The sequence below is a fragment of the Mustela lutreola genome, chromosome 2 (assembly GCF_030435805.1).
Source record: "Mustela lutreola isolate mMusLut2 chromosome 2, mMusLut2.pri, whole genome shotgun sequence".
NCBI lineage: Eukaryota > Metazoa > Chordata > Mammalia > Carnivora > Mustelidae > Mustela > Mustela lutreola.
In genome coordinates this window covers 118,844,870-118,857,773 of record NC_081291.1, presented here as the reverse complement: position 1 = coordinate 118,857,773, position 12,904 = coordinate 118,844,870, and the positions used below count along the sequence as shown (strand labels likewise).

The window sequence follows — 12,904 nt, the reverse complement described above, 5'->3', positions numbered from 1 at the left end:
AGATTTCCCATGTTATTTACTTTCTCTCATTAAAACTTTTTAAAAGTCTAATGAAGAACACACACTTATAATGCCATATTACACAACTACAGTACTGTTAATAAAGCAGCCCAATATAGTTGTAAACATTTTAGAAATGTAGTAAACAAGACTTGGCATGTCTTTTCTTCCCAAAACTTGCCATCACAATGCTCTTTCCATGAATAATTATTCTTCCTGGAAAAGTTTAAGGTATATTTTAGTCTTTAAAATATTACACTGAAATAATATGTGAAAAGATTTAGTCATGGCAATTTCACTGAAGCTTTTATTGCCTCTGTTGGTAATATGACAGGGATTTTAAGAAGCACAATCGAACTTACAGAGATATGCAGATGATAGTCACTAAAGATAATCTTGATCTCAAGTATTTTTTATGTGGGCACTTCTAATTTTATACACTTTACTATTTAAAAAGCATTACATTTTAAAATGTGTACCTGTTTTGACATTTGGCAAAAAGGAAACTGTACCTGTGGTTCAATTTGAAACAAAGAATCAGGCTGGGGAGTTTACCGAAATGAAGACTGAAACACTTAATGAATTAAAGCATTTCAAGTTGTGTGTGTTTGCACATGTGTGTGGATCTTTCAACCTCTCTCTCTGTCAAACTCTCCCACAGACACATTCACACACATACATGGCCATATGTATAAGCATTTTTTTAGTACAAAATATTCCCTGTAACCAGACATTTATCCTCAAAATAATCACACCACATTAAACCAGTCTTCTCTTTTCAGCCCTAGTAATAGTACTGTTTAATTCTAAGATGCCATCATAGAGTGAACAACCTTAACTTTTATGCTACATAATTATATTCAAAGCTTTATGTATTTTTTGTTTATAATTACACAGTAATTATAAATGTTTAGTACCAAAATGATGACAAACACTATTTTGTTGAAAAAGGTCTTGCATTTAAAAGGAAAAGTCTGTAAACCCAAGGCACTAAGCCATGAACCAATATCAGACTTCTAAGAAAAACCATTTATATTGAGGGAAGAAAAAAAAAGCTAATGGGATCTCATTTTAAAACACAGCATACTCGAATTAATCAATCCGAAAACAATACCGTAACTCAAAATCTTCAAGACAAAAAAACAAAATAGTACATATATATATATATCTTTTTAAATTTTTCATAATTGAAGTTCCTCTTTATATTTACAAATATGAAATCAGGAAATACTGAAAGCAGCAGGATTCTTCTTTTTTTCTTTTTCCTTTTTTTAAAATAACCAATTCCAGTAACCCGAACACAAGTTTTCAAAATATTCTTTTGGTAGAATTATATTCTTGAGTTAAAGTTATGATTGGAATATTAATATAGTATCTATGGGGAAAGCTCCATTTCAGAAACTGTGTAAATAAAAAGTAGTTGTAAGATGTCATTGTTTCTTAAAATCATTTCCACATCTACATAAAACGTACTGCTATTCTGACGTACATTCCTTTGATAATTTTAACATTGGTATATTAAGAGAGTTGCCTGGATATACCAAGCAAAAACCTATTCCTTGCTAAAAACCAAAGCCATCCACTATATGAAGTTTTACTTTTTTTTTTTTTTACTTGCCTTACAGAAATGTTTAAGAAAGTAAGAAACCCTTCACATGTCAAGAAGTGAACAAAGAAATGAGGCATTTTCAGCATGAAAGCAGTTCGTGGGTCTTGTAATGAAAAAAATACATACAAGATAGAATTCTGCTTTGATGTGAAAACTGAGCTAATTCGAATGAAACAAAAAAAGTGAAGAAACTAAATAATATACAAGAATAAAAACTAGATTGGTATTTTGCATCAAGTACATGCTTGCTTGAAAATTTTTGCTCCTGAAGTATTTGGCAACCACAGTGATTAGCAGTTAAAGCAATTTCAACAAAATAAGAAGTCATCAAAAATGGACTATTTGTCTGAAAGCAGTACCTATAAGGATTGAACTTCATGGCTCATCATGACCATTTTCAAAATTTAATTCCTACTATCTTCTTATAAATTAAGAGAATTTCATTTGTGTTCCATAGTGTGCTGACAAAAACAAACAAACAAAAAAACCAAAACAAAACAAAAATAAACCCCCATGCCTAAATTTAGAATATTGTATTGTGTGGCAATCTAAAACATTCAAAACAAATTAAATAGTTTAACTTATTCGACAGGCATATAAGCATTTCAAAATCATAATGAAATCCAATTATGTAGTGCATAATGTAGACAGGAGTAGAATCTAACATTATGCAGACATTTCCTAAATAAAAGTTCCCTGTAAGACAACTATATATAAACATGGGTAAGGTTAAGTGCAGACTAGTTCTGTGGAACCTTTGAAATTGAGGGTCTGAAACACAATAAAATTTTCAGGTAGGCACACCAAGTTATCCTAAAAATTTCTCACGTTGGTTATTTTGACATCAGTTACTCTACTCACATCAACAATACATGTGATTTGCCAGGAAAAAAAAAAAATCCCCCCAAACCAAACACCATTCCAGATCTGGTACACTTAAATATATCACTCTTATTGGAAGTGCTATCAGCATAGTCTTTGCAACTAGCCCAAAGCATATATTTAAGAAGTTTTTATAAATTTTTTGTGATGTTCATATGTTTAATTCTTATGCCAAACTGTTTTCTGATGAAGACAGCATTGTGCTTTATGCAAGAATGGAAACCTCAAAATAATCACCATAAAGCTTCTAAGACTTATGGGAGAATAAACTAGGATGGTCCACAGATATAAGATGAAATCCACAATGTTGGAATTATAAATGTTTAGAGCGGCCCAGACTAGAAGACAAGCCCAAACCACCATTAGAAGAATGAAATACGATATGGTCCAAGATGTATCCTTAAAGTTTTGACACAACCCTCAGTCTGAATTGTGAGGATTGATCTTCAGTTCAGTCCAGCCAGCAGAAATTGACTGTGCAATTTTCCGTTGTATTTATTGTACAGACTATGTACATTCTAGAAGGTTCCTTTAGTGCTACACTGTTGTACTTTTTGTCCCAGCAATTTGAGGGCGTGCAAATTCCACAAAGTCATCAATAAGAACAGGCCATGCTCCTGGGGGGGGGAGGGGGGGAGTATGGGAACAAAGAAAGAAAGAAAAGCAGAAATAAAACATTTTAGAGAATCCTTTACTTCTTAAAATACCTTTGCCATAACAGAGTATATCATTACAAATATTCCCACTGGTAAGTCTTCCAAAATTCTGACTTTTTAGAGTTTCTACCTAAAATATTCCTGTATTCTCTCTGCTCTATTATTCTAAAACTTGATAATCCCCTGAATAATAAATAATAACTCTTCTGGTAATCAATCAACAATATCATGGTTTTCTGAAGGCCACTGAACTGGTAGCTTAAATGGCGAGGCTATAGTGGCATGTCATCAGCACTGAGAGCATAGGTAGGAAGAAAAAAGTTTCCAGGTGTTTTGTGACAAACTTACAACAGAAATCAACAGTAAGTATCAAACTCTATCCTACTTCATGATAATAAATTACTAAAAGATTTCGAATAGCATATATGCGTGCCTCTAAACATCCACATGCTAACTTCTGAATCAGGAAGTTCTCCAATTTCGTGTAAGGCCTTACAGAAAGCACAATTATCATCAGTCATACCCAGGATTAGATATTTCTCACTCGTTACTGAAGACTACATCATACGAAAACAAAGAGAAAAAAAAAATCATCTCTGATTAAATAGTTCCAGGACACTTTAAAGGAAGCCAAGGGCATTGGAGATTTTCCAAAGAGCACCTCTGTCTATTCAACAATCTCAAAAATGCATCATATCCTGGTAATTCTCAAGGGAGGCTAGGTAAGGAAGTGTGAAGAAATCAATGTAAACCACTGCCACTTCTCAAAAAAATAAAAGCACAGGTCCCCGTAGTGGATGGTAATGTCATCTCTTTACATATATGAAAAAATATCAGAAAAGAATCCAATTGACGATCATTTATTGAATGCCAATAGTACTACAGTAGGCAGCTTCCATTTCAAATTTAACAAAGCCACTAACCTTGAGTTTACAGTTAAGTTCACAGACAAGATAAACAGGTAACAATAAAAACACAAATACTAAAGTACATTAAGACAAGTAGTATAAGTAAACTGAAAACCTAAAACATGGATGGAAACTACTCATGCCTTTCTGGAAGACAGCATTTAAAGAAACAGAACAACGTAGACTAGTAAAGAGGACAAAAGCACTTTACACATTCAAAACAACACAAATAAAAGGTCAGAGGACAGAATCCAACTCCATGAAAAGCAGAAGTAGATAAGAAGTTCAAAAGTATGCAATAAAGTAAAACAAAAACAAAACCAATATTAGTAAGGCAAAAACATTCATTACCTTCTTCATCATAATTAGACATGTCATCTGCAATCATTGTACTGAAGTCTAAAAGAAGATTCCAAGTATCTTTTGGTATGGATCGTTTATGATGTTCCTATTTTTAAAAAATAAGCAAAAAACATCCAAATCACCAAAGAGAGTTTCAAAATATCAGTCCAAATGATGCTAAATTCAAGAATGCAAAATAACTTGTGTAATGAAATTCTGCTAATCAAATTTCTCATTCTATGTCCACTACACACTCTGAGATGAGTTAGTCATGCTTTAAAAAATGTTAATTTATCTTCAAAGAAAGCAAAAAGGTACAGAAAAGATGGAGCTGCAGAAAATATGAACTTACCAACAAAAATTTATTCCATAAGTCTAAGAATTTAAATCTTCCATTAAGCACTAAATTCCAGTAGGCAATGGCCATTTCTAGATCTGTAATATTAAAAATAAATTATGTATTTCAAATTCCATGAATATTTATCCCTGAAAAAAAAACAACAGGTAAGACCAAAGATAGTCCTTTAAAAAAATTTTTAAAAAAGTTTTTTCCTGACTACTTATTCATAAAATTTTCAAATACATTTAAGACCAAGGTTTGTATCCTGACTCCTCACTAATGAACAGTCCCTTCAGGGAAGGAAGAATACCACTTACCTCACAGGGGGGGGGTTCTGAAGCTTAAACTGCATAATGCAGAGAAGTACACTTGACTGAGATAAGTATTAAAGATAAGTATTAACATGTACATCACTGTTTCTCAACTTCAGCAACTCTGACATTTGGGATCCAATAATTTTTCGTTGTCTGCCCCCAGTTGAGACCCACTATCTACTACAGTTTGTAATGCAAATGACTGCTTTCCACAATGACTGAACCTGACTTCAGAGACCACTAAGAATACTGATTTAAAAATTAAAATTCATCAACTAAGATTTGCTTTTGTTAAAGTTTTAAAAAACAATATAAATGGCTACTTGACTGGGTTTGGAGCAGAGTGAAACCATACCACTACATGACAAAGTACAATACCTGTCATGACAGAAAGAACTATGACCTCTTTCAAGGAACTAAACCTGTTAAGTAAGTATCAAGCTTTTATGAGTAAATTTACATCTCCAGGTCAGGAAAAATTATATCCCAAGTAAAGTAAAAGTCCTTTCAGATCTGATCTCCAAACCATCCCTAAAGAATCCTGAGACCAGGAAAGATGCAAGAAGGCTCACATCCTACCTCAAAGAACAATATACAGGCCATAAGAAAAAAATCCCCTTCTGCACTGGAACTTCAGTTCTTCAAGGATAGGAACTGGATATCCCCAAACGAGCAGACCAAAACACAAAGTATGCATTCCAAAACCGCTGAATCAATGAACTCCCTACAGTTCCATGTGGAAATACACTACTTACCTTCAAATCCATTATTATGTCTTCTTCAAACTCAGTGGAAAAGGTGTCACTTTTCTCTCACCCGAAGATAAGCCCAAAGATAAGCCCCTGACGCCACTGTTCTCAAGCCAATACCATCCTTCTTACCTATTGGTTAATTTTCCTCTCTCCCTACATCAACTTTGCCCTGTCTTTTGGCTTTTCCCCCTTCATAAAGAAATATGCTCAGGTTATGGAACTTACCTTTAAAAAAAAAAACTTTCTTAGATCTCTCATCCCCTTAACTAGCTAACTAGCTACCTCTTTCTCTTTTGCTTCACAGATAATCTTAAAACAGCACATGAAGTCTTCTACTTTTATACATAATGTGTCCTAAATCAAATCTAAAAGTCAAATTCGGATCCCCAAGTTTTAAGAAAACTAGAAATATGACACTAACTCCGAACTGTAATACCTTTATAATCTCTGCAGTCTTAAAGGCTCTACAGCCAATATTCCTCTAAGGTTCTTGTTCTTTTCTTTAACAATCAAACATACTAACTGTGTGGCTCAAGTGCAGCACAAAGGCTGTCATTAGCATGTTAATGATTTTCTTCTTCCTTTCAAATGCATGAAATGTATAACTAAGCTTATTACTAGTGCTAGCATTTTTTTCCCTTTTCAACTAATTCTCACAAAATAAGGATAAGAAACAACAGAGATATTCAAATAACTACAAACCAGGAGACACCTATAAATGCTCATTTGTCAGCTGATACATGAAAGAAAGAATCTGACAAGGGCAGAAGTATATGCGAATGATGTTTAAAGGTTTAGGTTGTTCAAGAAGAGAATTTTTTTTTTTTTTTTGTAATCTACATTCATTGCCCCATTTCCTCACCTCCCACACACTTTTTTTTTTTTTAAGATTTTTATTTATTTATCTGACAGAGATCATAAGTAGGCAGAGAGGCAGGCAGAGAGAGAGAGAGAGAGAGAGAGAGAGAGAGAGAGAGAGGAAGGGAAGTAGGCTCCCTGCTGAGCAGAGAGCCCGCGGGGCTCCCAATCAGGACCTGAGCAGAAGGCAGAGGCTTTAACCCACTGAGCCACCCAGGCGCCCCTCCCACACACTCTTTAATTCTATAAACTAGCGTGTACCTCTGTCACTCTACTGAAAGTAATCTCTTCCTATTAAACACTTTTCATGTCCTTATTTTTGTTGCCAAATAAACACTTTGATGTCCTTAATTTAGCTGGCTCTCTGTCATATTGGACAAAACTGAATACACCTTCTACATGGAACTGCCATTCAGCTTTAACTGATAGCACTCTATTAATAATTTTCCTCTGTCCTCTCTGGCTTTCTCTTTTATTGGCTCCCCTTCCTCCATTCTTCCATTCGATGTTGGTGTTCTGAAATACTGTATATGTTAGCGATAACCATTTCTACCCTCCACAGATTTTTCAAACCCTTACACCTTTTCCCACGTCATACTCTTCAACTCCTAAATATGAATCCTTTATCTCTATGTTCTAGATTCACATATCAAACTGCCCAAGGACATCTTCAACTGGGTATCCATAAACAGCTCAAATTCAACAGAGCTCAAACTGAACTCATTACCCTCTACAGACCTGCTATTCCTTCTCTCAGCGTCTTCACCCTAGAGTGTTTCTCAATGAAACACAATGTCACATTGTGAAGAACTGCCCTATACACTGTATAACATACAGCACCCTCCGAATGCCAGAAGAAACCCTCAGTCATTATGACAACCAAAAAACGCATGCATACATTTCCAAATGTTCCCCAAAGGTGTTCAGAATTGATAGAGAAATTCCTTTTTTCCTCATCACACACTTTCAGTCAAGGCACTTTCATTTTAGCTTCTAAGTACGTTTTTTAAAAATCTCTTCTCCATCCCTACTACAGGACAAATGCTAGAGTCCTTTTCCAGCTAAATCACTGCAAGAGCCTATAACCAATCATTCTTCTTTTAGTTCTGACTCCACTCCTTTTAAAGAACCACAATGCTTTCACATGAACCTTTCAGGCATATATATCGTCACCTCCATGTTAAAATTCTTCAATGATTAAAACAACGAGATACCACTATACACCTTTTGAAATGGCCAAAATCCAAAACACTGACAACAACAAATGCTGGCAAGGATGTGAAGCAACAGAAACTCTCTTTCATTGCTGGTGGGAATGCAAAACAGTACAGCTACTTTGGAAGACAGTTTGGCAGTTTCAAAACTAAACATACTCTTACCATATGATTCAGCAATTGCAATCCTTGGTATTTACCCAAATGAACTCAAAACTTATGTCCATGCAAATAACTGCACATGAATGTTTATAGCAGCTTTATTCATAATGGCCAAAACTTTGAAGCAACCAAAATGTCCTTTAGTAGATAGAGAGATCATATAAACTGTGGTATAACCAGACAGAGGAATATTATTCAGTGTTAAAAGAAAATAAGCTATAAAGCCATGAAAAGATATGCAGGAAAACAAATACATATTAATATTCCTAAGTGAAAGAAGCCAGTCAGAAAAAGGCTAACTCTGAAAAAAGAAAACTATGGAGACAGTAAAAAAAAATCAGCAGTCGCCAGGGGTTAGGAGGGAGGAAAGGATGAATAGGCAGAGCAGAGGTCTTTAAGGGCAGTGAAAATTCTCTGTAGGATGCTGTAATGATAGATAACATGTTGTTATTATGTTTGTCCAAGCCCACAGAATGTACACCAAGAGTGAACCCTAACGTAAACCTGAACTCTGGGTGATAATGATGCATTAGTACACCGATAATGTACACCCAACTGTAAGAAATAGTACTACTTTCATGAGGGATGTTGATAGTGGAAGGAACTATGTATGTGTGGGGGAAGAGGGTACATGGAAAATCTCTGTATCTTCTGCTCAATTTTGCTGTAAACCTAAAACAGCTCAAAAAATAATGTCTACTAAAAATTATTTTTAAATCTCCAATAATTTTCCTATTGTCTTCAGATAAAATCTACACTTCTAGTTAAATGAACTTATTTGTAGTTCCTCAAAGAACTACTTGTCTCTCACCTCTGAACAACTGAACTTGCTAATCACTCCACAAGAGATGGCTTTTTTTTTTTTTTTTTGGCCTCAAAAACATATACTCATTCTTCACAGCTCAAAAATTAATCACCTTTGCTTGCAGATCCTGCACGGAAGGAGACGCACGCAGCTAACATTGTCTTCCTCACTTGACTCTTACAGCCAGTTCTCTCTGGGCACAATGGCAACTCTTTTTTTTTTTTTTTTCCTATTTATTTGACAGACAGAGATCACAAGTAGGCAGAGAGGCAGGCAGAGAGGCAGGCAGAGAGCAGGCTCCCCGCTGAGCAGAGAGCCCGATGTGAGGCTCGATCCCAGGACCTTGGGATCATGACCTGAGCCGAAGGCAGAGGCTTAACCCACTGAGCCACCCAGGCGCCCCACGATGGCAACTTTTAAGGAAACACCTGATTGCACCAGCTGCAGAAGAGGTAACCATTCCCAAACAAGATCACTGTGGTGGGTGTTAGACAAGTTGTTATGGCATGTGCCATCAGCATTCTAGGAAAGTATCTAGCTGATCCACTTTCCTGTATGGATGTTTTGGAAGACAAACTCAAAGGGGAAATGATGGATCTGCAACATGGGAGCTTATTTCTTCAGACATCTAAAATTGTGGCAGATAAAGATTGCTCTGTGACTGCCAATTCTAAGACTGAGGTGGTGACTGCAGGAGTCCACCAACAATGGAGAGAGCTGACTCAATCTTCAAATTCATTATTCTACAAGTAGTCAAGTACAGTCCTGACTGTATCATAATTGTGGTTTCCAACCCAGTGGATATTCTCAAACATGTTACCTGGAAACTAAGTGGACCATGCAAGCACCATGTCATTAGAAGTAGGGATAATCTGAATTCTGCTAGATTTTGCTATCTTATGGCTGAAAAACTTGGCATTCATCCCAGCAGCTGCCATGGATGGATTTTGGGAGAATATGGCGACTCAAGGGTTGTGGGTGTGGACACAAGGTTGTGTGGAGTGGACTGAATGTGGCAGACGTTTCTCTTCAGGAACTGAATCCAGAAATGGGAACCGATAATGACAATGAAAATTAGAATGAAGTGCCTAAGACAGTGGCTGAAAGTGCCTATGGAGTCATCAAGCTAAAAGGATATACCAACTGGGCTACTGGATTAAGTGTGGCTGATCTCACTGAATCCATGTTGAAAAACCTATCCAGGATTCATCCGGTGTCAACAGTGGTAAGAGGCTATAAGGCACTGAGAATGAAGTCTTCCTGAGCCTTCCATGTATCCTGAGCACTCAGGGCTTAACCAGGGTGATCAACCAGAAGCTGAAGGATGGTGAGGTTGCCCAGCTCAAGAAAAGTGTAGATACCTTATGGAACATCCAGAAAGATCTAAAAGATCTGTGACTTCTGGCTTCTAGGCTGTAGAAATTTAAAACTACAATGTGATTAACTTGTGAGCCTTTAGTTTTTCATCCATATACATGATCACAGTGTGCTTTTACTTTCCTAAATATGTGAATTGGGGCTCACAGAATCAAAGCCCATGCTTGGTTTAATGCTTGCAATATGAGCCCTTGAACAAGAAAATTAACCACTATTGTGTGAAAAAAAAAATTAATCATTTTTGTGAAGACTTTGCAAACTCACCCAGACAAACTTAAGATGCTCCTGACTCTATGCTCACAGAGTAAAGAGTCAATAAATATTTCTGAATGAAAAAAGTATACTCTAAAAGACTTAATAACTTATAATTAAGACCTGAAATGCAGGGGCACCTGACTGGCTCAGCTAGTTAAGTGTCCAACCTAGTTTCAGCTCAGGTCATGATCTCAGGGTTCTGAGATCGAGTCCCACATTGGTCTCCACATGCAGTAAGGAGTCTGCTTGAAGTTCTCTCCCTCTAACCCCTTCCACGCCTCCCACCTGGCTCGCTTATGTTATGTGTATATGCATGCCCTCTCTTTCTCCTTCCCTCTTCCCCTCAAATAAATAAAATCTTTTTAAAAAAAGAATTGAAATGCATAAGACTGTACAGAGATAAAATGGCAATTGCCTTTTAGCAATTTAGAAAAACTGCCCTTTAGACAGAAATGTCTGCGTGACAGAGAGAAGAGCCTAGCTAGAGAGAAGTGGTTTGAAATAGTATTTTAGCCTCTTAAATTCCAATTCTACCACTAGCTAAGGGAACTTGGGCAAGTGAATTCGCCTCTCTATAATTCTGTTTAAAATAAATTTAACAGTACCTACTCTCACAGGGTTGCTGTAAGGATTAAATGAGTTAATAGACATAAGACATTCAGAACAGTGCCTGGTAAATAATAAAGGAGTCCTTACTATCACTATTATTTATTTTTAATAATTTTTAAGATTATTATTAGAGATTCTGAAGCAGTATTGGAAAACAGAGCAAATTCGACAAGAAGGTAACAAGTGGCAACAATGATTATAATAAATAGAAGGAAAATACAGAGGAAAAAGAGACAAGCACAAATAACAAAATTGCCTAAAACTGATACTTGCAGAATGAATTTTTAAGTCCTTATAGTAAAATTTAAAAAATGAGGTAATCCCAGTGTCAAACAAAATCAACAAGGCAATGTGGGCTTTCATAAAAGGAATGAACATGGAAATGAATCGAGACTGGATCCAAATACTATCCCTAAGGGAAACAAAATGTTGCCAACTCACTAGGGAAGATGGAATGGTGATTAACAATCCTATTCACAATGTCTTCATTTACTTAGAAATATCCAGTTAGCACAATGTAATATTTAAAACAAACAAACAAAAATACAAAAAAAAAAAAAAAAAAAAAAAAAAAAACAGGGAGCCAGAAAATCTCAAACTGAATCCCAGTTCTACCAATTCTATAGTTACATTACCTTAGTAGGTCAACCTCTCTATCCATGAATTTCTCCATCTTTATGACAAAGGGGATGATAGATTTTTTACACAGTTCAAAGGGTTGTTACAAGAACCAAATGGGATTACACAGATGAAAATATACCTTAAAAACACTTTATAAAATTATTTCTAAATATTAAACGTCTAACAAATAATCTTAAAAATTTTTGAAGATTTTATTTATTTATTTGACAGAGAGAGATCACAAGTAGGCAGAGAGGCAGGCAGAGAGAGATAGGGGGAAACAGGCTCCCTGCTGAGCAGAGAGCCAGATGTGGGGCTTGATCCCAGGACCCTGGAATCATGACCTGAGCCGAAGGCAGAGGCTTTAACCCACTGAGCCACCCAGGCGCCCCAATCTTATCAACTGTACAGGTGTAAGATTCTAGCTGAACCACAGTTCACAAGAAAATAACCTATAATCTTTAGTCTGATAAAAGTTCAGGATGGTCCTAAAAATGGCATGGTTGTTAGAGAACAAACGTAATTTTTGACCAAACAGAATGAACAGTCTCACAAAAAATAACAGACTCATGGCATTCTACATTAAACAACCTCCTTCTGGAGTATTATGTTCAGCTTTAAGAGCTCTATTTTGAGAGAATCTGAGAAATTGGAAATGTGCCTGGTAGGGGACAGTAACAGGAATAACAAAGGTCTTCTCAAATGAAGAACAGTTAAAATAATTGGGATGCTGACCTGGAAAAAACAAAAGAAAGAAAAAGAAGGGGGTAAGTGACAGCAGTCTTTACATGGTCAGACTTCCTCCGTGCTCTGCTGAGGGTGGAGGACAAACAAGGGCAATGGTAGAAGTCAGCAAGACAAAAATGCTCACTTCATAAGAACTGTGTTCCTGTGTGATAAGAAGTAGGAGTATTCTGTGACAAGAACCGACCACTTCCTGAAACAACGTGTGTCCAATCCCTGGATGTTCCAACTACATGAGCATCAGCTATGGATGCTACTTTGGACAGGTTAGACAAGTTACGAAATCTCTTTCAAATTTAAGATTCAGAAGACTATCAGAAATGCCAGATGCCTGAAGCAGACAGTGAGAGTGGAAGCATCCCATCCTGGTGTCAAAGGAAATCAAGTAATAAAAAATGGGAAAATATGGAAAACACCAGCTCTCATTATAACTAGCAGAGCTATTTATAAATAAAC

At 36.1% G+C, this 12,904-nt stretch overlaps 1 protein-coding gene and 1 pseudogene across 4 annotated transcripts in view; one reads left to right on the top strand and one right to left on the bottom strand.

The window, feature by feature from the left end:
• Positions 1 to 279: 279 nt before the first annotated feature.
• The window catches only part of DCUN1D1 (defective in cullin neddylation 1 domain containing 1), a 36,626-nt gene continuing 24,001 nt past the window's right edge, over positions 280 to 12,904 (bottom strand). For all 4 annotated transcript variants that reach the window (XM_059163372.1, XM_059163374.1, XM_059163375.1 and 1 more), the window contains exons 5-7: positions 4,750 to 4,832; positions 4,407 to 4,503; positions 280 to 3,108 (exon numbers count right to left, since the gene is read on the bottom strand). In XM_059163372.1, coding sequence (XP_059019355.1) covers positions 3,029 to 3,108; positions 4,407 to 4,503; positions 4,750 to 4,832 — 260 coding nt within the window. In that variant the 3' untranslated portion in view covers positions 280 to 3,028. The remainder of the gene's footprint in view (positions 3,109 to 4,406; positions 4,504 to 4,749; positions 4,833 to 12,904) is intronic.
• Positions 9,329 to 10,292, top strand: LOC131824824 (L-lactate dehydrogenase B chain-like; annotated as a pseudogene).